Source organism: Hibiscus syriacus, unplaced genomic scaffold (genome assembly GCF_006381635.1).
Source record: "Hibiscus syriacus cultivar Baekdansim isolate YM2019G1 unplaced genomic scaffold, ASM638163v2 tig00110729_pilon, whole genome shotgun sequence".
NCBI lineage: Eukaryota > Viridiplantae > Streptophyta > Magnoliopsida > Malvales > Malvaceae > Hibiscus > Hibiscus syriacus.
Window position 1 is genome coordinate 198,820 of NW_024062843.1, and position 26,681 is coordinate 225,500.

The 26,681-nt window shown below is 34.0% G+C and overlaps 3 protein-coding genes across 9 annotated transcripts; 1 reads left to right on the forward strand and 2 right to left on the reverse strand.

Moving 5' to 3' along the window:
* Positions 1–6,482: 6,482 nt before the first annotated feature.
* LOC120139144 (LRR receptor-like serine/threonine-protein kinase ER2) lies at positions 6,483–8,320 on the reverse strand. Its single transcript, XM_039154464.1, has 2 exons — positions 8,315–8,320; positions 6,483–7,852 (listed from the first exon to the last, which is right to left on the reverse strand). Exons 1-2 carry the CDS (start codon positions 8,318–8,320, stop codon positions 6,572–6,574), a joined length of 1,287 nt encoding a protein of 428 aa, XP_039010395.1. The 3' UTR covers positions 6,483–6,571.
* Positions 8,321–20,152: 11,832 nt separating this feature from the next.
* On the reverse strand, positions 20,153–21,206 carry LOC120139182 (36.4 kDa proline-rich protein-like). 7 transcript variants are annotated; one of them, XM_039154497.1, is made up of 3 exons: positions 20,997–21,206; positions 20,803–20,951; positions 20,153–20,715 (listed from the first exon to the last, which is right to left on the reverse strand). In XM_039154497.1, the coding sequence occupies exons 1-3, from the start codon at positions 21,178–21,180 to the stop codon at positions 20,287–20,289; spliced, it is 762 nt and encodes a 253-aa protein (XP_039010428.1). In that variant the 5' UTR covers positions 21,181–21,206; the 3' UTR covers positions 20,153–20,286. The 7 variants fall into 7 exon arrangements, with proteins under 7 accessions (XP_039010428.1, XP_039010425.1, XP_039010426.1 ...); XM_039154494.1 differs by having other exon boundaries at positions 20,755–20,951; XM_039154495.1 differs by having other exon boundaries at positions 20,154–20,847; positions 20,914–20,951; positions 20,997–21,205.
* Positions 21,207–25,513: 4,307 nt separating this feature from the next.
* On the forward strand, positions 25,514–26,266 carry LOC120139146. Its single transcript, XM_039154465.1, has 2 exons — positions 25,514–26,038; positions 26,159–26,266. Exons 1-2 carry the CDS (start codon positions 25,616–25,618, stop codon positions 26,264–26,266), a joined length of 531 nt encoding a protein of 176 aa, XP_039010396.1. The 5' UTR covers positions 25,514–25,615.
* Positions 26,267–26,681: the final 415 nt, after the last annotated feature.

Consider the following 26,681-nt stretch of genomic DNA (forward strand, 5'->3'; position numbering starts at 1 on the left):
TTTCTCTGATACATGAATTCTTGGTGTAATAATTAGAGGACAATCAGAATTGTAGATCCCTCTAGGCGATTCCTCAGAGGCGCAAATATTCATTTCCTCTTTTTCTGGTACTTCCTTGAAGAACTCCATTTCTTTTTCATCCATCAACTTTTATACCAAATCTCGAAAATCTGGACAATATTGTATAATGTGTCCTTCACATTGGTGGTAATGACATGTATTTTCATTATTGAATTTTTTAACTGGAAAACTAGGCATCAACAGACCAACATTGATCATTTGACTCCACACCCAACACATGGGTGATTCTGCCTCACTGACTTCCATTATAATTTTCTTTCTTTTTTCTTCACTGACAACATTGATTCTCATACCTGCGTGGTTTGGCAATGGATTTTGGGCCACATTAGGCTTCTCATTTTCACCAAAATTGATGACATTCATGTTTCTAAGACTTTGAACAAGTTTCTTAAATGACATGCAGTTTTCAATAGAGTGTCCATGAGCTCCTGCATGATATTCACATTGCAAGCTAGCATCGTACCATTTAGGGTATAGCGATTGTACAAGTGATATATGATAAGGTGACACCATATGTTTATCATACAAGATATGAAACAATTCCTTGTAGGTCATAGGAATTGGATCAAACTGGGGCTTCTCTTTTTCTTGCCTCTCTCTTATCCCTTGCCTGGCAGGGTTTTGTATAGATGATCTTGTATCCTGAGGTCGAGACACCGTGATGTTATTAGATTCGTATTTCCTCACGTTATTTACCTCACTCTCTTTCTTTTTCATTAGTGGTTTCTTGCTAGATTCACCACTATCAAGTTCCCCACTCTTAACTGACATTTCAATCATCTCACCAGTTGTGACTATGTCAGCAAAGCTCTTGAAAGAATTCCCTATGAGGTGAGTAAAGAAATGAGCTCTTAAAGTATTCACAAAGAGCACAATTGTCTCATCTTTTTCAATGGGTGGATGTACTTGTACAGCTATGTCCCTCCATCTCTGGGCATACTGTCTGAAGTTCTCATTGGATTTCTTTTCCATACTCTGCAACACCAATCGATTGGGCCTTATATCTTTTACATGCTTATATTGTTCAAGGAAAGATTTTGCCAAATCTTTCCAAGATTTAATATGAGCTTTACTTAACTGGTTGTACCATCGAATAGTCGAACCTGTTAAGCTTTCTTGGAAACAATGAATCAACAGTTTGTCATCCCCTATATAACCTGTCATTTTTCTGCAAAACATTGTGATATGAGAAGATGGGCATTTCGTACCATCGAATTTTTCAAAATCGGGAATCTTGAACTTAGGCGGTAACACTTAATCTGCACCAAACTTAATTCTTTAGCCTCAATTCTATACATGTTAGGGTCCTCCTTCATAGTCCTAATTTCCTCTGCTAACTTTTCCATTTTTCATCATCTTGTTTGGTTTGTTCTTTTTTACGCTCTTCATCAAGATCAGGAACATCTTCAGTTTGTTGTTGGTTTATAAAGGCACTGGGTAAGTTTATGTTTACTCTTCCTGACTGAGTAGCCATTCTTTGCTGGGCCTTAACATGAGGTGGTGTTAAACCTGGAGGATACAAAGGTTCCTCAATAACTTTAGCTTTTTGACGATCTGTTCGTGGTGTAAAACCTGGTGGGTGCAAAGGTTCTTCAGTAGTAGCAACAACTGGAGTATTTTCTCGATCCATATTTCTTCCTTGTAACATACTTTCAAATTTCTTCATCATATCATTTTGGGTTTTCATCATTTGTTCATGCATTTCTTCCTGAACATTCTTGAAGTTTTATTGCATTTCCAGCTGAGTCCTTTCGAGTTGATCTATCTTATCATCCATTACTTTTTTCCGAGTATGATATGGATGCTTCTAGGTGTCCATTATTCTTCGAAAAAGAAAAAAAACCCTTTTTTTTGTTAATTTTAAGTTTTGAAAATGAATGATAAAAAATGCTAAATAAATAATGCAAATATAACACAAATAAAATGCAAATGCATGTATGCAAAAAGGTGTTAATCAAGAGTGATCATCTTAAAACAGATTTCATTGAACATAAAAGTCTCGGTACATCAAACAAAACTTTATATATAGGGGATAGATTTCACTCCTAACTTCTTATCAACCAAATTACCATTTTTTGAGAGCTTCTTCAAGATGTCATTCCTTGGTTGCGTCATATTTTGTTTGATCATAAAACTTTTTGTCCATATATGAAAACTTTTCAATTGGATGTCCACTCTTGAATCAATACCTTCTAATCATGTCATGATCATGCAATGCAAACAAAAGCAATTAATACAAACAAGTTAGAGCACAATAAAATGTATCTAAAATATATAAGAAAAAATAGTAAAATGATTAGTACCAATTAATGGAAATAAAATATTCTATTTATCACGGTATTTATATATAAATTCTAACCTCATGATTTCTAGTTCTATGTTTTGTTTGGAAAAATTAACCTAACCGCATGATTTCTAGTTCGCATGCATTTATTCAAAAAAAATTAAAAGACAAAATTTAAAGCTTATTTCTCCTTTGTGTACACCTACGGACAGAGTTTCAATATTGTCTTAGATTGGGTGAATTTATATGGTTTATTATATGCAAGGTTTCGGCTCTAAGAATAAAGGTACTCGAATTGTCATTGTTGGTGCCCACTTGGGCTACCAAACCCTCAATCCTAATCTATTACAGACTTAAGAGGACCGAGTTCAATTCGAGGGGACACATTTCTCTATGTCTGACACGGAGAATAAATTCTCACGAAGACATAGAACATATGAACCTCGAAAGCTACTTGCTAGGTCTGACACGGAGAATAAATTCTCACAAAGACGTCGCTTTCACTCCCACTTAAAAGGGAAAAGAGCTCAAGTATAGAGCTTATGTTTATGCAATGCACGTGTTGTGTGTGAGGATAAACTCTCAAACCTTGTCAAACAACCATTAAAAATGAATCCTAATATCTAAAAATTAATCAAAAATAAATGTTAATATATAAGGATATAAAAAATAAAATAAAAAATAAAAAAATGAATTGAAAGAAATCAAAAGAATCGAAAACTAAATAAATATGAATTCTCAATTTCTGACTTATAGAGACAATATAATCAATTTAAGGCTTAACCAGGGTCCCCAACGGAGTCGTCAAGCTGTCGCGACTGTCTTTCAGGTGGGCACGAATTTCCTTGGCCAAAAAATATGTTAATGAAATAAATGGCTTTTTAAGGAAATTTTTTAGAGTCGCCATCGACCTTTTTGAGTTAGGTAGGTCAAATACCTCAAAATCACCTTTTAAGAGACTCTTTAAGAAAACATCAATTAAAAGATAGACTGGTCTGAGTATAACCAAAAATCATTCTTTTTAGTAATAAAAAAGGATTCGTGGTCGGTTACGTTTGGGGAAAGGATTAGCACCCCCACAACACCCAAAATTGGTACACATTGATAAAAAATTGTCTCTATTAGTGAAAGTCTAAGAATTCAAATATAAATTTAATTTATGATCTTATTATTTCAGATCCAATCAGATAATTCTAAAGAAAATGAGTTTTATAAAACTGAAGTAAATATTTATATTTTGTAGTGTTTTATAAATATGGTATTTATTTATTTAAAAATTTCAGAAAATAACATCTAGTTACTTTAAGACAACCCTTTTATTTGATATAAAAAATAAATAAATATTAATAAGAATATGATAATTTTTCCTAAAAATTAATTTAAATAAACTAAATATATATATATATATATATATATATATATATATATATATTAAACATGACTAATAATTACCAATATATTCCCATGTTGAATACATTACTACATGTGCGTGACTAATAATAAAATATATTCTAATAAAGTAAATATATTATATTTTAAACAAAATCATCTTTGAATACATTACTATGCGTGACTAATAATTTAAAAAGTCAAGAGTAGTTGAATAGCTTTAATAACATATTATTCCCATGTTGATTTTATTATCAATATATTTATATAATATAATTTTTATCACCTAACATCTGTAATCAATAAACAAAACATTTAATATAAGTATTAATTGTAATTTAATCATAATTAATTATAAGGAATTAAAATAAAAATTATTTAAAATATAAGGATAAAAATTAAAATACTAAATTAAAAATATTGAAAAATAAAGGAGCAATAATAAAATATAAAATAAAATAAAATAAAATAGTGACCAAAATAAAAGAAATTAAAAATAAGATTAATTTACAAAAATATATAAATTAATAGCCCTAATTCGAAATATAATAAAATATAGGTATTAACAGTGTAATTTATCCCTAAATAATATTCGAATTAAATTATAAATTATTAAAATCTAAGGGATTAAATCTAATATTTACCCTAAATATATATAAATACTACCAGAGACTAAAATATAAATAAAACAAAATACGAAGTCCAAATTAAAAGGCACAAAAACATGACTTTAATGACCAATTTGAAACTATTACAAATTTAAGGGATCACGGAAAGGGTTTTCTCATAATGAAATTACACAAACACTTCCTCCCCAAAACGACGTAGTTTTGATTTGGGTATAAATAGGCCTTAAATGGCCATTTCAAGTTATTCTTCTTCCCTTCTCTCTAAATTCCCTCACCGGAGGGAGCTTCGACCACCGATCGATCACTATTCTGACCACCATCGGTCACTATTCACCGTCGCTGGTTACTATTCCGGTCACTATTCACGACCGAAAAAAAATCAAAATAGCTCAAAATATAGATCAAAACACCCTAAAATCGAATCTGACCTCTGTTTCTCCTAAAAACGTCTAGAATTTACTAGATCTAAATTTATACCTATGGTTCACGACGGTTTCTGACGACGTTTGGGCTCCTCGGTAAGTCTTCTTTCACTTCTTTTCCCCTCTATCTCTTCGTTCGTATCTTCTTCCTCTTACTTCTTGCATGTTTTCAAGGCTTTTATAGGCCTCAGGAAGCTTCAAACAACCGTTCATTTTGGTGAGTCACCGAATCTACAATGGTGACTCACCATAGGGCGAGGTGTGCGGCTCTCCTGTGGCTTCTGGAGTCTTCCGTCAAGTTGGTGGAGGCGTGGAAACATCTGGTTGGAGCTCCTAGAGAAGATAAGCAGAAAACCCTAAAAGTATCTTAATTGGTGGGTCGGGTCTGGATATGAATCTGGGCCTCCGATTTTGTAAATGGGCTCCCAATTTATTTTATAATAATAATAATAGTAATAATAATAATATGATAGTCTCGACGAAAATGATTGTCGACAGTTTCCATAACTCACAAATAATTAATAATAATAATAACAAATAAAATAACATAAAAATAGAAAACTCTCCATTGACAAAAGCAAGCCCACTAATAAAACCTAAAACCTTTCTTTCTTTTTTACTGTTCAACACTCATTCTTAAAACAAATTATATATAAACTATCATGTAACTGAACCATGGTTTTCAGAACTGGACCGGTTAGCGAATCGGACCGGTTAGCGAACCGATCATGTTATCGGTTCACTGGTTCAATCGGTCGAACCGGTCTGACCGGTCGGAAGAACCGGACGATGTCATAATTATTTAAAAAATAAATAAAAATATCAAAAATATTTAATAAAAAGTAATTTTTTATATCACAAGTCATATTCAAAGCAAGTCATAACATATATAATTTAAAAACCATAAAATCAATTGAAACAAAATGATTCAAATTAACTACAACATAATATTTAAGGTAAAACAATTAAATAATAATATAATTATATAATTATAATTAAAAAATAAATTTGGGGTTAAAAAATCATAACAAAATGATATTGTTTGGTTTAATTTTTTTTTAAAAACAATCTCACATGGCTAAGAAACATAGAAGAGCATCCCAAAAGTTTAAAGAGAAAATATGAGAACAAAACAATCTCACATTGCTAAGAAACATAGAAGCGCATCACAACTAACTTCTATAAATAATAGAGGTAATTTGGCATTCAAAATCATGGAGCCTTTTGGTGAGCATTGAGTGAACTATTCTTTCACTTCAATTAAGCTCGAATTTTAGGCTTCAATCGAGCTTCTAATTTTTTTTTTTGAGTTCAAGTTTCAATATTATATTTCGAGTTTGAGTTGAACTTGATAATTTTTAGCTTGTGAGTTTGAGTTGAGTTGAGCTTACTTTTAAAGTTTTCAAGTTCGAGTCGAGCTTAGCAATACTCAAGTTCGACTTGGCTCGTTTAACAAACGACGTTGTTTGGTTTAATTTTTTTGTAAAAAAAAAACAAAAATCCCGATTTTTTCCGGTTTTTAGTCGGTCCGGTTTGAACGGTTCAGCGGTTCTGGCCGGTTCACTAATAGCAGTTCAATCGGTTTAAATTGAACTGGACTAAGCAACGATTTTCGGTTGAACCGGTCGGTCCGGTCCGGTTTTCAAAACATAGACTGAAACCAAAACCAAAAACAAAAACAAAAACGAATAAGATAGTATAGTAGTAATACAAGTTACACACTAATGTTGCTTACAACTGTTTAACCATATACACCAATTCCATTATCAGTCCGATGAGCCGCGATGGCTAAATACTGAACACTGCGATTGCGGCCTTGATGGCTGCCTTCCGGCACTGACCGGGCAGGCTAATATCCCAACCTCCGGCTCCATGCAATTGTAGGACAAGCACAACGACACCGTATCAGGCAGTGTGAAGCCTTGAGTTAATGGGAATCCAGATAAGTAGTTATGCTGTAGGTACAATGTTGTGGTGGTGCCGTCGTACACGCTCTTAATGTACTCCTCCGGGACCGATCCCATCAGACGGTTGTTGTTCAAGTAGAGAGTCTCCACCCCAGCCAACCACGGTGTGATCTCCCCCGTGATGGAGTTATGGCTCAGGTCCACAACGGATCCCTCGCCGCCGTAGGATTGGACCGAGGGGTCCACCTTGATCGATGGGAGCCCACCCGATAAATTGTTCCGTTGGAGGAACAGTGAGGTGAGAGAGGGATTAAAGAAGAGAGAAGTGGGGACGGGCCCACTGAACTGGTTCATGCTAACGTCGAGGTACACTAATTCGGATAGTGAATCCAGGGCGTTGAGTGGACCCCACATCGAGTTCTCCGATACGGACAAGTAACGGAGGGTTGACGGCAGCCCTGGCAACGGTCCCTTGATCTTGTTCTTTCTCAAATCCAAGTGTAATAGCTGCGCCGACATTGTTGCTGGTAACTCGCCAGTTAGTTCGTTCGAACTCAGCACCAGGACTTTTAAGGATGGAAGCTTTGTGAGAGCCGGTGGAATGGACCCGGTGAGCCGGTTTGAACTAAGATCCAGTGTGTGTAAGAATGGGAGACTGGAAAAGGAGGATGGTAGGGGTCCCGTTAAGCGGTTGTTGGTCAAGGAAATGACTCGAAGACCAGTGAGTTGACCCAGTTGAGGAGGGATAGGACCGGTGACGAGGCCAGGGAAGAGGATGAGCTGGGTTAACTGTGTCAGATTGGAAAGAGCAGGGGAGAGTGAACCGGCGAGCCCTGGGGAGACGGAAAGGCCAGTGCCGAGAGAGAGAACGGTGACTCGACCGTCGAAACCGCACGTGACGCCGGTGAATGAGGAGCAAGGATCCGGTGAGGAGAAGTCCCAAGTGGAGAAGAATCTTGAGCCTGGAATGTCTGTCAGGCTGTCTTTAATGACTGACAGCGCCGCCAGATCAACACCGCTGATCTTGGGTCGTTGCTGAAACGATGAAACAGCCGAATTGACAGAAAACAGAAGAAGAAAGAAGAAGAAAAGGTGGCATGTAATGGTGAGCCATTGTTGAATGAACAACAAAAAAATACCCTAAAAAACAAGCTCTTAAGTAGCGAAGAAAGATGGAGGTGGAGTTACGTGAGTTTATTAATTGCGCATTACAAGTCTTTTTTCTATAGTATATAAGTTGAATGAATGAGATCCAAGAGAGGCAGATATATAATAATTTAACTCAACAAATGGCTAAATAAGAAACAAAGAAATTAAACCAAGTCAGTGTAAAAATAATTGAAGGAAAATGACAGAGGAGAAGGAGGAGTCAGAAAGGGGTCAACATGTTTGTTCCAAAACTACTTGTCTGAAGGATCTGAATCCAACTTCCTATGAAGAAACCAAAGTGTTTTGTTTTGCGTTAAATTATTACAACTTAAATTACTTACAATGAATATTAATAATAGAAATATTATACAACAAAAATCAAAATAGAGGAAGATTACTTTAATAATTTAAATTTTCACGTTTTCAGTGACACAAAAATATATACTACTTTACATCCATCAATATTTGTTATATTCTCTTAGTCTCTATTATTGTACCTATGATTAAACTAATGGTTTTACAGGTTTAACTATTTGTTCGATTTTCAGGGTATTGATGACAGTAGAGTTATGCTGTTGACATCTTATCCTACATTAAAGATGGTTGAAGTGCTTCATTTATTCAAATCGTTATTAGAGTAGGAAGTAGGTTACCACATATGGGGATGTAATACACTAAAACTAAAAATGTTTTTTAAATAATTTGAAATGATTATAATATATATTCGTTCATATCTTTTTAATTATTAAAAAAACATATATTATAAATATAATTATTCGAACTTAAAACATATCAAAAGAATAACATTTCTATAATCACTAAAACTATTTAATATGTTCAAATAAAAAATAAACTTGTACGTACATATGGAATGGTGTTTGTATATTTTAGAAATGAGATGGACAATTATTATGGTACAGATTGCGACACCGAGGAAAGAACATGTCCTACTACCAAATAAAACGAAGATAAAATATTGCTGCTAACCACTTAACAAGGTTAGATATTATTTTATTCCAATCCGATTAAAAATTTAAATTAAAATAAACTATAAAATATGAAGTTCTAAAAATTAAGTTTTAAACACTAATATTTGTATTACTAAAATGTAACTACTAAGATTTATTAATAAGCACAAACCAACTTGTCAAAACATTTTTTTTAAAACAATTAAATATTATTTTTAAAACAATTATGACTTTATTTTAAAAAATTGACGATTTTGAATTAATTTGGATGCAATTGGATAGGAGTCGCCATCGACCTTTGGGTTAGATATGTCGAATACCTAAAAACGTCTTTTAAAACAATTTTAATGAAAAATTGTTTTGTAAGACAAAAATTGGTTTGCACTTACCAGAAATCGGATTTAACGAGTTCGGGAGTCGATTACGCGTGGATAAGGATTAGCAGCCCCACAGCGCCCAAAATTGGTATTTAATTACTTACACGTTGTAATGGCGGAAATAATGAATTCACATTGATAATTAAAATTATGATCCATTTACTAAAGTTGATTAATTTTCTTCAAATTAATAACTTAAAGATTAATTTTCTTCAATTTAATAACTTAAAGAAAATTCTTTGACTTGATAAGAAATCTCAAAATTCGCAATCCTCCGTCGGGAAAGCTATTTCGACTACTTCTTACATGTAAAAGAAGATTTTATCTTCGAATATATAAAAAACACAAATTGAATAAAAAATGATTATTGACATTTGCATAAAATAAAATAAATTAATATCTTGGAATGTGCATTGCATCATTTGAATTAAAACCGATTACTTAGCACTAAAAATAGTTTTGATTCATTTCAAGCTCTCAGTTGGTTTGAACGTCATATCGAATTGCAATACTTCGATTAAGTGATACTTTCCATGCCTGTTCTGCAAATGCAATTCTTGAAAATATTCAAATAATATTAATAATTAAGGAGATACAATAGGAAACAAATGCTATTGGAATCATGCGAAATAAAATATTCACAGTAAAAACAACATATTACAAACACTGAAAATAAGATAATAAGCAAAAGGGATTAAATAATAAAATCGAAAAGTTAATGCCTAAAAAACAAATAAAATAAATAATAAAGCACATACTATAAAAACAACACATTACAAACAATGAATGTAATAAAACCATATATTTAGGAAGAAAATACAAATATCCAAAATTACATGCTAAAAATCAAAATAAAAAATACATAGTTTACAGTGACCAAAATAAACATGCGTAAAATAATATGGCCAAATCAGAAGCAATAATCTCGAGTGAGGACCGAACATGTAAATAAACCAAAATAAATAACATTATGACAATACAGTGGCTAAAATAAAACATATGCAAAATAGAAAGGATCGAACATAATAATAATCTATTTCATTTCATGACCGAAATAGACAGATTACAATAGTGAGGGACCTAGGGTGCTATTATCCCATAAAAGATGGAAAAAACAGGTTGCCCTTACCTCAAAACGGTGTCGATTGGCCAAGGAATATAAGCCCAAAACACGGGCTTTTCATTCTCATTCTCTTTTTTTTTATTTCATAAAACAAAGAGGGAGAGAGTTAAAAACTCTCTCAACATCCCTCATCGAAGAGAGGGAATCGCCTCTCATTGGCGGCAGCCACGGTGGAGCCCATAGCTCACGGTGGCCGAAGGAACTCAAACCCCCCAAAAGCTTCCCCCACTCGCCCTTAGCTTGAAAACCACCTCCACTTAGCCTAAAAACACCCTAGATCTCGAATATTTTGAAAGACTGGCGACCTTTGGAATCTCCGATGCTTTGAACCGAGGTAAATATCTCTCCTTTTTTTCTCCTTTCTTTTTCTCTTTGAAAACCCTCTTTGGTTATTTTTTCTCTTCCCACCGAATCACTCTCTGAAAAATCCCCCTATTTTTCCTTGCATGTATGTTTTAATGGTAGAAATCAACAGAGTTTTTTTTATAGGGAATGATTTCCTATGTTTAGGCTTGATTGACAACCCTGATTTCCTCGGGATAACATTGTCATTTTATTATTATTTTTCTCTAATTTCTCTGCCATTTTCCTATTTATTGTCACTGTTGATGATAACATCGGGCGGGAAACGTTCAGCGACGGTTCGGGAGTGCTCAACGGCGATTCACGCGACGGGGGAACGAACGGTGGAGTCCACGCGCCAATGGGAGCTGAAAGGTTTCTAGCGGCAGCGACAGTTGAGCTGGAGAGAAGAAACCCTAATGTTTAGGGTTGTATATTAGGCCGATTCGTGTCGATCATGGGTCTCCAATCGGGTCTTGTATATGGGTTCTGGTGCTGTTGAGTCAACTTTTGGCTGGGCTGATTTGGCTGGGCCTTGTTGGGTTGTAATCTGCTTGCTTGTAATTTGGGTTGAATGATGTAGTTGGGCTTTAGGTTTAGGCCCACAAAAATATGTAATTAATAAATAATAATAATAGTAATAGTAATACTAATAATAATTAAATATAGTTTTTAAGCCAAGTAAAAACGGGTGTCTACACAATTTATCTTAGTGGTTAAAAGAATCAGTGTTTTTATAGGTCACGTGTTCGAGTACCGCTAACTGCAACAGGGTGATTGAGTGTTAATTATATTTAGAACATATACTACTTTGTAATCACCTTAATTGGTAGATTTAGTAATTAGATGGAATAAATGCATGAGGAGAGGTTGAGAATAATGTTAGCTAAAGGAAGTAAAAACCAAAGGGAAATGGTTAGCAGCCTCATTTAGTAATCCCATCTAAATTTTAATTCAATGCTTTTGAGCTACATATGCACTATTTGTTTAGAAGAATAAAAATGAAAAAGGGGAATGAGTGCAAGATGGGTCAATGTTTTAATTTAGTGGGGAGGAAAGGTATTGGGTTGGAAAAAAGTTGATTAATTCGTACTGGGTTTGGCAAAAGCATGCATCCAAATGTCCCGACTCGATTGTTATAATACAAAGATAACCCCCCTCGGCTCGATATTTCAATTCATTATGTATCACTTCCTTTTCTCGCATGTCTGTTTATTCATCAATGCATGTGACCTTCTGACCCACTCTTTTGAAATCAATTTCTTTTCTTCAATTTTAATTTTTTTAAAAAAAAATTATTTTGTCGTTAGCATATAAGGACCACTACGTTTGGCATAGCTTGTAATGTAACTCATGTTGAATTACATTTGCAAACTCATTACCACATTTAGGTGTAAGAAGATTTTTAACGAAGTTTTAATCAAGGCGGATGTATCACCTTTTATTTAATAAAAGTGCTTTGTCAAGCAAAAAATAAATAAATAAATAAATAAAACTTCTTAAGTTTGCTCTATACGATAACATCAAGAATCAAACCCTTAATGTTTTTAAATAAATTAGTGTCTCATTCCACTATACTAACTGATTGACGGTAAATATTTTAAATTTATTGAAACTTCTGTATATGAAAATATAATGGGATAAAACTTGGTTTTAAGTTTAGTGGGATATAAGTTAAAGAGTGGGCAGGAAGCAAAGAAATGGTCCAAAAAGAGAAATCAAGTGGCATGGGTTATGGTATGAGCAGTGAAACGTGGGCAAATCAAAATTTATTATGTACATTTCGTCACGCTACACTTGTAAGATTCCATTTTATTTTATTTTTAATGTTTTAATATTCCAATTCCTCCTTTCTCATTGAATCAAAAGTTTTAATTTCATTTTCTATCTTTCAAAATTATAATCAGTAAACTGTTAAACATTAATCACAAAATAAAAAAGTTTAATAGGTCTGGGCTCTGTTTATTAGTTCTGGGAGGCAATGCTTCGCTCTCAAACTCTAATAGATTTATGTGGAAATGGGTTTGTCTCAAATCCTCTCCTTCATTAAGTTGCTGCTCTTTTATGAATGCTACAGTTAAAATTGCACTTATGGTTTCGAAATTCCCCATAGATGTTTTCAAAACCTCTAAAGTAGTAGATTTACTATATCTTGTTAAAACTTCATTTATAGTTTCGAAATTCCCTAATGTCGCCTAGAGTGCAAATCATCTTTAGTATGTCGCCCAAAGTGTCGTACGTCTTCTGTCATCTTTTATAGCTTTCACTCCATTTCATGAAATAATTTTTGGGGTGTACTATTTTAGGAAATTTTTCGGATGCATTATCTGAAAAATTTAGCCAATTAAATTTGTGTACTAATAGATACTTCCATTGAAAATATAGCAAATACATTTGATTGATTGACTAAACTGTCATTTTTGTTTCTTCATATCCCCTTTTAACTCATTGGTTCTAGACTCACTAGAATCACTTCTCTTTCTTACTCTAGAGTCCACTTTCTCCTCCTTCTAAGTAAGATTAAGATTATATTTGTTGCAGCTATGAAATACTTACAGAAGAATAGGAAGAATGCTATGGCATGAGTCATCTACGTTGCATGGATTAGTTGTAGGTTGTTATTATTGATGATGAGTTGTCCTGATAAGCTGTAAGTTGTTAGAAGATATTTCCAGAACTATTCCTATATGTAGAGTTTTATAAATAAGGTGATGAGGCATATTTGCAAATGAATCAAAGAAATATATTCTTTTTTATTGTTTTTGAGTCTGTTATCATGGTATTAGACGCTTGTGCTTGGGAATATGTGGTTGTTTAGTTTTTTTTCTGATGGCCAGCGACGGGTCTCCTTCTGCTGACTCTAGCACCGACGGTTCCTCTGATTCTCTTGGTGGTAAGGTGTTTACTAATAAAAAGATTAGCATTACTCTTGATGATTTCAGTTTTTTATTCTGGAAGCAGCAGATTCTCTTAGTAATACGGAGTCATAGGCTTGAAAAACTTCTCACCGGTGCTCTCTAGCCTCCTCCTGCTACAGTTCTTGGGGATAATGGGACGGTAGTTGAGAATAAACAATATGAGGTGTTTATAGCTCAAGATAGTGCCCTGGCCTCTTGTCTGCTTTCCACCATTAGTCCTTCCTTGCTTCCTCAACTTGTTGGAGCTAAGACTGTCGTCGATGTCTGGCAAACGGTGAATCGATTCTTTGTAAACAAATCTACCGTCACGCTTATGAACCTCCACTACAAGCTTAAGACAATCAAGAAAGGAGAACTTGGGATGCGACTTATATTTCTCAGGTTAAAGAAATCACTTATGCTTTGGCTGCTTGTGGAAGTCTCGTTTCAGAGTTTGAGAAGATTGTAACTCTTCTTAACAGTCTTCCACCAGAGTATCACCCATTTATTGTAGTTATCAGTGTAAGTCGAGAGCCATTTACACTTGAAGGTTCATTTCTGTTTTGATCGATGCTGAAACTCAACAAAATTTTTTTGATCATTATGATATTGTTCATATGAGTGTTAATCTTGCTTGTGTTTCCCTTAAGTCCACATATGATGATCAACTGGATAATATCTCTACTCCTAGAAACTATGGTCGAACTCAGAATTTTAATGATAGACGTGGTCGAGGTCGTAGCAAACTTCAATGTCAGCTCTGTGGAAAAATCGGCCATCTGGTTGATCGTTGCTGGTATAGGTTTGATAAAACCTTCATCGGTGTCTCTGCTCAGAAAACAAAGATTATTCAAACGATCAGTCCCCATCGACCAATATATGTCGCTACAAGGACTCTCATGAATGCGGATGTGCAAATCAAGTTGTTATGCAATCTCATGGAACTGCTGGACGGGGTCGTGGAGATACTAGTAGTGATACCGGTACCTGGTTTGTTGATTCAGGTACTACTCACCATGTAACTACTGATGAGGCTGTCGTTTCTGATGGAACAAATTATGTTGGTCATGGTAAGTTAATGATTGGGGATGGTAATTTTCTTCAAATTTCAAAAATCGGTTATTCTACATTACCCACCTCGTCTCGTTCTTTGACCTTATCTGATGTGCTTCATGTTCTGTCCATAACTAAAAATCTTGTATCAGTTTCAAAGCTTGCTAGAGATAACCATGTCTTCTTGGAATTCCATGCTCGTGATTGTGTGGTACGTGATGAAGATTTTGGGGCTATTTTGTTGCGCGGGAAGGAGGTTAATGGCTTATACGAGTTTCAATCTAGTAATCCGTTGCTTGAAGATTATAGTCCACAGGTGTTTGTTTCAAAAGGAGTTGGTGTTGATTATAGTATATGGCATGATCGTCTTGGTCATCTTTCTCATGTTGTTTTACTTGAATTGAGCAAAACCTATATTCGATATGAATATCATTAGTTTAAATAAAAATCCTCCTTCCTTGTGTGTTGCTTGTCAAATGGGAAAGGGGCATGCACTACCATTCACTAAATCTATAACAATTTATGATCGACCATTTCAATTGGTTTTTACTGATATATGGGGCCTTGCACCCACTACATCCAATGGATTCAAGTACTACATTTTGTTTTTTGATGCCTACTCTCGATATACGTGGTTGTATTTACTTCGAGATAAATGTCAAGCACTGCAATGTTTTCAATTATTTAAACAACTTGTTCATACACAGTTTTGTGCTAATATACTTGTTGTTCAGAGTGATTGGGGCGGGGATTATCGCCCATTCACTCATCTTATTTTACAGGAGGGTATTCAACATCGTCTTACTTGTCCTCACACTTCACAACATAATGGTGTTGTTGAAAGGAAACACCATCATGTTATTGAAATGACACTTTATTAGTACGTGCTTCTTTTTCAATAAAGTTTTGGTCCTATGTTGTTGTTACTGTTGTTCACTTAATCAATCGATTTCCTACTAAGGTCATTAATGGTATGTCTCCATTTGAACGATTGTTTGGAAAGAAGCCCTCATATGATCACTTAAGAGTTTTTGGTTGTCATTGTTTCCTATATACTCGCCCGTTTCAATCTAATAAACTTGCTTTCAAGTATGAACCATGTGTTTTTTTGGGCTATAGTATTCAGTATCGTGACTACCAGTGTTTGGAAAAAGGCGGTCAGTTGTATATTTCTCAAATGTAAACTTTGATGAATGTATGTTTCTATATGCAAATATTGGTACATGTAGCTTTGCACCTCAGACTCCTCCGAGTTCAAGCAGATCTTTGTTTATTGTTCAAGGTGCTGATCGTCTTGGCAAAGCACCTATTTCATCTTCCTTTGTGGCTCCTCCATTCATGAGTGCCACCTCACGAGTGAATTGAAGACCTACTAAAGATCCATCTCACATTAGTCCTACTACATCTTCCCAAAGTCATACTGCTCCTATACTTGAAGACATAATACCTTGTCCAACAGGCGAAGAATCCTATTCTATTGAAGATGAGGGTAATAACTAATGTACTAATTTGGCTCTTGATCCTTCTATGGCTCCTAATAGCTCTTATGGTAGATCCCAGAATATTCAAAATTATCACCCAATGGTGACACGCAGCAAGGCGGGTATTTTTAAATCAAAGGCTCTTTTGTCTACAACTGAACATACTAATGCAGCCACTGAAGCAACTATAGTTTATCAAGCTTTTCAGTCGGCCGAATGGAAGCAAGATGTACTTGATAAGTATAATGCGTTGGTTCGAAACAAAACTTGGACGCTTGAACCACTACCCTTTGGTCAATCTGTTATGGGTTGTAAATGGTTATTTAAAACTAAGCGAAATGTGGATGGAACAGTAGCTTGTCACAAAGCTCGATTAGTAGCTAAGGGGTTTTCACAAACTCCTAGTTGTGATTTTGATAACACTTTCAGTCCAGTAGTGAAAGCTTCTACAATCAATGTGGTTTTTTTTGTTGCCACTGCTCACGGATGGCCTCTGCGGCATGTGTACATCAACAACGCCTTCTTAAATGGTGATGTTGGTGAAGAGGTGTTTATGACTCAACCACCTTTGAACATCAAGTTGCTATTAGATAAGTATTAGTATGTCATCTGCAGAAGGTCTTATATGGTCTAAAGCAAGCTCCTCGTATGTGGTATGGAATATTACGTTGATTTCTTCTTGATCTACACTTTCAAGAATCAACTGTTGATGCCTCGTTGTTTGTCTGTTACATGGATGGAAGTCATGTATTCATGCTTGTTTATGTTGATGACATTGTCATCACTAGGGATTCATCTACATTTATCAAAACAATTGTTCAGCAGCTAGGTAAAAAGTTCTCACTTAAGGATCTTGGTTCACTAAGTATTTTTGGTGACAAGAGCTAATGTTGTTCCTACTCCCATGATTTTGTCACCAAAGCTTATGGAATATGCAAGGGAACATCTTATAGATGGTCAATAATTTCAGAGAATTGTTGGTGCCTTAATGTACATCACTCACACCCGACTAGACATTGCATTCAGTGTATATCGTGTAGCTCAGTACATGCATAACCCATGCGAAGAACATTGGATAGCTGTCAAAAGAATACTTCGTTATCTGGTGGGTACAATCCACTATGGTTTTGTATTTTATGCTAATAGTTCAACAAGTAATCTTGTTGCCTTTATTGATGCTGATTGGGCAAGTAATCCAGAAGACCGCATATCGATATCAGGCCAGTGTGTATTCCTCGGTGGTAATCTAGTTTCATTGAGTTCAAAGAAATAGAAAATTGTAGCTCGTTATACCACAGAAGCAGAATATCAGAGTATTGTTGACACTGTAGTCGAAGTTGTTTGGATTCAAACATTGCTACGAGACATGGGTGAGAAGCAAGTAGAAGTTCCTATTATATGGAGCGATAACACCAATGCGGTGGTGATGAGTGTCAACCCTGTATTTCATATATAGTGTTTTGCGGGAAAATGTAGCAAATAAAGAACTAAGCGTAAACTACGTTCCTGCATCTCATCAACTTGCTGATGGTTTGACAAAACCATTATGAAATTATGCTTTTACTCTATTTCGTGACAAAGTGCAAGATGCTAATGAAGAAAGCACAGAGAAGTCGGTAGGATGTTTCAGCTATGAAATACTTACAGAAGAATAAGAAGAATGCTATGGCATGAGTCATCTACGTTGCATGGATTAGTTGTAGGTTGTTATTATTGATGATGAGCTGTAAGTTGTTAGAAGATAATTCCAGAACTATTCCTATATGTAGAGTGTTATAAGTAAGGTGATGAGGCATATTTGCAAATGAATCAAAGAAATATATTATTGTTTATTGTTTTTGAGTCTGTTATCAATATTTAAAATTTTTCAATTCAACTTTCATTTGAAAATAATTAATTATAAAAAATTGTGATTTTAAATTTTTATTAAATTACTCTTAAAATATTATATATTTATTCAAAAGTTTTTAAATTACATTCATTTTATGTCCCATCAAATTTTCCATTTATCCACTATCGGTGCGACAATATATTTAAGGGTCTTTATTAACACTCCAAAAATTTTTAATATTTTTTAATATAGATTTAATATATATGATATAAAAATAAAAAAATGACACTCTTTTTATAAACGTTTTCACACCCTTTAAAAAATAGGTACGACCTTTTAAAAATAATAAAATTTACTTTTCCTACACACAAAAAGTCAATAGTCACTTTCTCCATATATTTTACTTTTTAAAATTTAACTCTATCTCATTTTAACCCTACCTTTTTATTTTATAAAATATTTAATAATAAAAAAACTAAAAATCTCTTCCAAAGTTTTTAATCAACGATATTCACCCATCTTTTTCTTAAAGTTTTCTTTTCTCTATGAACCCTAACCTACAATCTTCATCTATTGATAGAACAATATTAAATTTTTGACAATTCCCAAGAAGAAAGACAAATCAAATCAAATCACATTCTAGCATCAATGTAAAGTAAATTAAATTTACTTATTGTTTTCTTTGAGTTTTCAATGTTTCAATATTTTTAAAATTTTTTATTTGATATTGATAATGAGTTTATGTTTTTTAATGTTAGGAATTATTAAAGATATTGGGTTGATTTCAAATTTTGAGATAATTGTTATTATTGTCTAATATATGTTAATAAGTTCATTGTTTTCGTTCAAATAGTTGTGTTAACACTATGTAAATTGTTTTATTACTATATGTATCTTGCTTATGCATGAATGATGATTTTGCATCTTTTAACAAAAAAAAAGTTGAATCGTCTTGGTGAAATTTATTCCTCTGATTTTTCTACCATTGAAGTTCATGCTCTTGATAACCAATTGGAGACATACATCATGGGCATGTGTTCAAACAAAGAGTTCTCAAACCCAAAAAGGATTCAAGACCTTGCTATGAAGATGGTTGATTCAAAAAATAATATTGATTATCCTTTGTATATCATTTGGTGAAGTTTACATTGATTTTGACGGTTGCTAAGGTAAGTGTGAAAAGAATATTTTCTGCAATTAAGATTGTGAAAAATCGCTTGCGGAATCAAATTGATGATCAATGGATGAATGATTGTTTGGTTACATATGTTGAGAAAGATATTTTTAATAACATCGACAATGAAAAAGTAGTTCAACAATTTCAAAACGTGAGAAAACATTATGGACAATTGTAAAAAAAAGGTATGAGTCGTTAAACTTTATTTGATGTTTCTTTTATTTTAGTTATTTTTTTATAGTTTTTTCAATAGTCTTGTGTTACTTTAGTTATATTTTACATTAATTTATTGAGATTTTGTATTATGCATTGATTTATATGTCTTTATCTAGATATCATTTAAAACTATGACATCACAATTTGAAATGTATAGCTCTGCTCCAGACTATTGATGACTAAATTTTTATTTATTTTTATTATAATTATTTTAAATAATTATTTTTTTATAAAATACATATTTAAAAATTATTTGATTAAAAATTTTTAAAAATATATTTTTAAAATTTTATTAATAATAATTTTTTAAAAAATATATATTGATGGAGAAGGTGCACAAATATAGGTTGGTATAACGCCACACATCGATGATCCCATGGGATTTCTTGAGTACCCATTTTTCACCTGTTGGTAAAGCACAAGGTCACGACTAAAGATGGCTGGTGACGACAACAACGACAATGAGGGTGAGGATTAGGATTAGAGAAGAGGTATTTTTTGGGAGAAGAAAATAGATAACTCTTTTGTAACGTGTCAAGTTAGCAAGTTAACGAGAGTTAATGATCTAGTGACAAAATAAAATTTATCGATAATGTAAGTAATCAAATTATTATTTTTTCAAAATCAGTGTTTAAAATAAAATAAGTAAATAATGAAAGAACCACTCGTGTAGTTCACCCCAATTTAATCTTAAACATGAGACATCATCGATTTTTCATTTATATAAATTTTATTGCATCTTCAAAGTAATATTTTAAGAAAAACATCCCCAGCATTACAAGTCTACGACGTGGTGCAGGTGAACAAATCAACTTGAAATTCAAAACAAAGCAAAAAAAATCCCACATCTTGTCATGTATCGACATATCTTCATGTGGAAACTCCAAATTTTCTACAGTTACAACATCTTGTTATGAGATGAACATGATTTTATTTCGTCCAAAAATTGCTACTCCATGCTTATGCTGGACACTGGAATCCTGGAGGTGGAGTCTTGCCACAATCGATGAGGACCTGAAGCCCAATCGGTATTATAATATTGATGTTCAAAAGCTTGGCCTTGATCGTGGTGCAAAGACAAATAGCGGCATCCAAGTCCAGCAGCCCTTGAAGCAACGGGCAACATGTGTCCTTTGCGCTGCTGCCTATACCGATGTGCACTAGGCCACCTAACACGTCAACACACGCACCTAGCTTGAGACTGTCAATGGGGCATGTTTGCTTCGCCGGAGGTGGTGGATATAGCATGGGTGATGGTGGTGGCGGCGGACAAGGGGTCTCCACTGGAGGCGGCTTCACGACGGGAGGACTAGGGTATACGGGAGGCTTTGGAGTTGGTGGCTTCACAATTGGAGGACTCGGGTATACGGGAGGCTTTGGAGTTGGTGGTTTCACAATTGGCGGACTCGGGTAGACGGGAGGCTTTGGAGTTGGTGGCTTCACAATTGGCGGACTCGGGTAGACGGGAGGCTTTGGAGTTGGTGGCTTCACAATTGGCGGACTCGGGTAGACGGGAGGCTTTGGAGATGGTGGCTTCACAATTGGAGGGCTCGGATAGACGGGAGGCTTCAGTGGCGTTGGCGGCTTCACAACGGGTGGCTTTGGATAGTAAGGTGGTGGAGGATTGACAACGACGGGAGGTTTCGGTACATAGGGAGGCGACGTCGGGTGATGTTTTGGTGGTTTAGGGTGAAATGGTGGCTTCACAATGGGGGGATGTTTTGGTGGAAGATTCGGAGGACAATTTGGCGGCGGAGTTGGACGGGGACATTCAGGACATGCAAGACAAGTGACCAAAGCTCCCAAGTTTAGAAGCAGAACAATCAGATTGGGCAAACTATGCTTCTCCATCATTAAACTCCTTGCTTTATGCTGACTGCCTCCTTCAAATGCTGTATTTATAGATATAACATGCAGATGAGGGAGTGTACATCAATCATGCATAGTAACATCTTTATAATCATTTGTTGACTTTAGTACTACAAGTTGCAAAATTTGAATGAAATTTTCATGCAAAATATCTCGGTTGTGACAAGATTTTCTAAGTTTGAAGGCTAAGGGAATCGAGAAACCGCGTGCTTGATTTTAACTCGTAGTGCCCAGTTGGATCCGTGATTTGCTGCATTTTGCATGTGCTTCTTCCCATTGTCTTTGCATATCTAAAATAAAATATAAATGTTTGCAGAGATTCCGATCGGCTTCACCTTCACCTTCACATTGGCAACGACATGTCCTCCATCCTGTGATCGGCAATATTTTTCTTTCGCTTTCTTTAATTTCACCGTTGGACGGTGATCAGACCTTGTCTAATTTAGATCACTCTGTGAGCCATGTTCCGTCGTCGGCCGGATACTTACAAACAAAAACTGCACTACATTAGATCGTCAGTCAAAGAAAAGGAACATCTACGCATTTTCCTGATAGCATATACTTGTATAAATAATTTACATTTCACTTGGGGATGAAGCAACATTAAATACTTAAGGAAAAAAATTTATTGTTTTTGTGATCTTAATCGATTCGACATAATTAGTTTCTACTTAAATCGGTAAAACGAATAAGTAAAAAACACTCATTTGAGATATCATATCTTATTAGAAAATGTCTACAATAAATATAAATACTTTTATTTTTTATAATATTTTATAAATTTTTAATAATTTATTATAAAAAAATAAGATATTTTAAAAGAATCAAGTCTCATATTCCTTAGGTGGCGTTTGGTTGGTACGAATCCCTTGGAATTAGGGGGAATTGGAATCCAATTCCACCACTTTCTCATGTTTAGTTCAAGTTTTCCAAGGGAATTGGAATCCCTCATGGCTTCAACTTTCATCAAATGAGGGAAAGTGAATTCTATCCATTCTATGATTGAATTCAATTCCCTTGTTGGAGGGAATTGAAATTTGATCATACTACCCTCATCAATCTTTTCGTAACTTATTCATATATTGAATAAAAATATTTTTTTATTATTTCGGGTCCGGTTTCTAATTCATATATTCGGGTCGGGTCGGGTGAAACTTTATTTTGGTCGGGTCGGGTCGGTTTTTTTAAGTGTGATATTCGGGTCGGGTCGAGTTCGGGTTTAGGGTGAAAAATACCCGACCCGAAAATATATATAATTTTACCTTATATATTTAGGAATAATTACAATAATTCCCTCTATATATACTTTTTTTCAATTAAGTCATTGTTTTTATTGAATAAAAATAATTTTTTATTATTTCGGGTAGGGTCGGATTTCTAGTTCATATATTCGGGTCGGGTGAAACTTTATTTTGGTCGGGTCGATTTTTTTTAAGTGTGATATTCGGGTTGGGTCGGGTACGAGTTTAGGGTGAAAAATACTCGACCCGACCCGAACCAAAAAATATATAATTTTACCTTATATATTTAGGAATAATTACAATAATACCCCTCTCTATATATATTTTCAATTAAATCACTGTTTTTATTGAATAAAAATAATTTTTTATTATTTCGGGTAGGGTCGGATTTCTAATTCATATATTTGGGTCGGGTCGGGTGAAACTTTATTTTGGTCGGGTCGGGTCTCGGATGGAGGTTCTCTTGTTCTCGGGTTGGGTCGGGTGGACCAAAAAGCCGACCCAACCTACCCATGGTCATCCCTAATTGGGATAATTTTAACTTATGATGTTTATTAGCATGATTTTTATAATTTATTGAAATGAATAATCAATCAATAAAATTAAAATTTAAAGTTTTTAAAATTTTTATAATATATTGTTACATGTAATTTATAAAACAAACTAAAATTAAGCAAAAAAATAAGAAGGGCAATCTTGTCATTTTACATTACTGAAATCAAATTCATCTGACAAGTCTGCGAACCAAACAGAATATGGAATTAGATTCCAATTCAATTTCCTGCCAACCAAACAGAATATGGAATTGGATTCCAATTCCTGACAGATTCTAATTCCGGACAGATTCCAATTCCTTCATAGATTCTAATTCCCTCAGAATTTATAATTTTGGTCGGGTCTTACGTTTCTGTCTATATGCAGATATTTTTACGCAGGGGTTTATTTGTAGGGATTACTTCCCATTACAGACGTGCATATGAAGATTGTTCACATACATATTTTATTTATTTATTTAAACATGCATTGTATTTTATCTTTATTTTTAATTTTTTACTGTCGGATGTCTTCCACGGAAGCTGCTCTCAACCTGGCGTTGGGGGACAACCTACTACCCTACCTCCCTTACCCCATTGCATATGGGAATAGGGTTTTGTTGTTGTTGTTGTTGATTCTAATTCTCTCAGAAACATTTCAGCGAACCAAACGCCACCTTAGAAAAATCATGATGAGGACCTTGTTTATAAGCCATGATTAAACTTGTTGCAAGTGTTTTGACTCGCATGCATAAGAAGTAAAGACTTTTGTGTAATAACCATAAAGATGAGGGTCTAAGTGAGTATTCGAGAGCTTCATAGCTCCGGTGATCACAATAATATTGGACTGATTCACTATTAATAAAGATTGATCTCTTTTCACAAAAGTTAAGATATAAAAGTTTTTCTTTTCCTATTGTTTTTAGATTTAACCACCAAAATTCTGTAAAGAAGAAAGATCCAAATTATAGTAAAATATCATTAATTTAGGAATTAAAAAATAATAATAAATATTTATAAATTTAGGGTTTCAACGTTAGAACCGACGACATAAGGGGAAGAGTTAACCTTTGAATTTATAATAAGAAACTTATAGAATTAATCCCTATTCTCTTTAAGGTTTTCAAAATGGCACATGATCTTTTAGAATTCGTATTACTAACCCTAATCTTCCAAAATAGACCCCCAAATTTTGACTATTTTCTCAATTAAGCTCCAAAATTAAGATTGAAGCAGTATAAATTCTAGGGTAAATTACACGTTCAATACCTAACTATCAATTTTGGTCCATTTTAGTTCCTAAAATTTCAAATTTTTTAAATCATACCTAATGTTTCATTTTAGTATCTCGTGTTAAATACTTAACCGCACTACATTTTTATGGGTAAATTACATCATTCATCACTCAACTATCTTCACACTCTTATTTTGGTACTAAAGTATAAAAAAATATCATTTAACAACTCAAATTTCAAATTGTTCATATTTTAATCACTCTAATTTATTTTATTAATAATTTTTGTGACATTATATTTTTTTTATTATTTTATTAATATATAATTAAAAATAAAAAATAATTTTGAAAGTTAGAGTGATTAAATTAGGAATAATTTGAAATTTAAGTAACTAGATTAAAAAATTAAACTTTGGTGACCAAAATAGGAGTAATAAGACAGTTGAGTGGTCGATGATACAATTTACCCATAAAAAAGGTTACTGAAACAAAAACTAAACGTTAGGTATAATTTATTATTAATTCTAAATTATCTCACCTAAAAATACTAACCCAGTTTTGGAGTGTCACATTGAGCCACAAACCTAGCTTCAACCTTGTGAGGGAAGTTCAATAAATTAGTGAATGATTTTCTTGGAAGCTAAGTGGTGGTGTTATTGAAACACTAAGCTGTCGTCCATATCTTCAATTTTATAATTTGATTATGAATTTATTGATTAATTATAGCGCACGCGTTTGAACATGTAAACTCTTTTATTCATGTTAAAGAAGCTTTTAGAGCTTCAAGTAGTAAGGGAAAAGATAAGGTTGATCCTTGATTCATTGATTTGACTCTATTTTCTCTGTTTGGTTCAGGCAAAATTGGTTAAAATTATGCTATTTTGATATTTTTTATTTTATTTTCGATTGTGTTTATTTGATATATATGATGACATTTAAATATAAATTGAGTTTTTAAATTATCGTCCGTTAAAAGAAAAATGTTTTATTTGATTTTAGATTAATATTTGATGTGTGATCGATGTATCATGTATAAAATATCAGTTAGGTGTGATGTTTGTTTTCTTTAAAGGTAAATTGGTATGCTAATGGTACTCTAGAACCATGCCCCAAGTATCTTTGCTATTGTTGAGATTGTATGTATGTATGTATGACAAGCTAATAGGTTCGAAAAGTTAGAAATGAAAATATCTAGGGTAGAACAGGAAAGAGAATAGAAAGACAGGGATAATTAAGGCATATTAATTGTAGACGGTTAAAATATTGGGTGGGAGACGTTCGGACAAAAGTACTTGCAACGGTCACTTTTTTGAACTTTTTTTTTTCTTCGTGTCTTGCAGTGTTGCTTCTTCTCCATATGCTTGAAGAAACTGGAAATAAACAAGAAATTGCTTCAAAAACACAAGTCGTAAATGCTAATCCCAACCGTGAATGAGCAAGAAGAGAGTTTGATCATGGCTTCAGCCAAAGTGGTGGAGTATTTGGAGCCGTTGATGTCAAGGGAGCTTCTTTGCAAGTTCCAGGATAACTCCGCCTTCGATTTCGATTACACTCAGAGCTCACTCTGGTCCCCTTTGATCCCTCGCCCTTACAGCCCTGCTGTTTTGGACTACGATCCCATCATTATACCTCGAAACCTCGCTTTCGGGTTCGAGTCGGAGAAAAGCAACTGCAGTGCCAAGAAATTCAGACCCAACCTGAAGAAGAAGGTAGCCACAGCTGCTTTCAACATTAATCTCCAGCTTTTGAGAAGCAAGAACAAGACAAGGAAGAACATAGCTTCTGAATTTTCCCCAACACCTGTCAAAGACGGCTGCGCCCCCATCATTACCAAGGTAAAATCTAGTGTTTTTTTCTCCGAATATGCTTGTTTTGTTTTTAACTCCAAAAAGTTCAAAATTGAACTGAAAAACAGAGTAAGCTGGTGGGATTTGATGATGATGTGCTGTATACAGGGGTGGAGTAAGATTCTGAAAGCAGCATCGAAGCATTTCAAGAGAAAGAAGAAAGAATCAACGGTCCACATGAAGATTCCAAACTATTTGAGAGATTCAAATATATAGAATAATGGTTTATTGTTTTAAAGAGCATAAAGCATGCAATATTCCTCCGGCATGTCTGTATTCTCTAATTGCATAACTTCTTTTCAGTTCTGATAAAAAAAAATGCAGCATTTTAAGGTTATCAACTGCAACTGCAACTGCAACTGTTTTTCTGAGAACTATATAACTCATTCTTGTTTGATACGTATTCGAATGAGCGTTAACATAGATACAGTTTATTAGACAAAATTGATTCAGATTGGAAGCAAACTGCCCAATTCCTTGAGTAAAAGACAGATGTGTCTCAGTGTTCAGGGTAAGAATGGAGAAACATGGACATAAAGTCTAATATTCCATCAAACTTTATTTAATTTCATAAATAGTAAATTGAAAACTTAGACGTGTATTATTTTTAAATTATATGTTAAGAGTTTAC

Coding starts and splice junctions, on each gene's coding strand:
- LOC120139182 (XM_039154491.1), bottom strand. CDS start 21,180: ATGATGGAGAAGCATAGTTTGCCCAATCTGATTGTTCTGCTTCTAAAC.
- LOC120139146 (XM_039154465.1), top strand. CDS start 25,616: ATGCTAATCCCAACCGTGAATGAGCAAGAAGAGAGTTTGATCATGGCT. Junction 26,039..26,158: donor GCGCCCCCATCATTACCAAG/GTAAAATCTAGT, acceptor TGCTGTATACAG/GGGTGGAGTAAGATTCTGAA.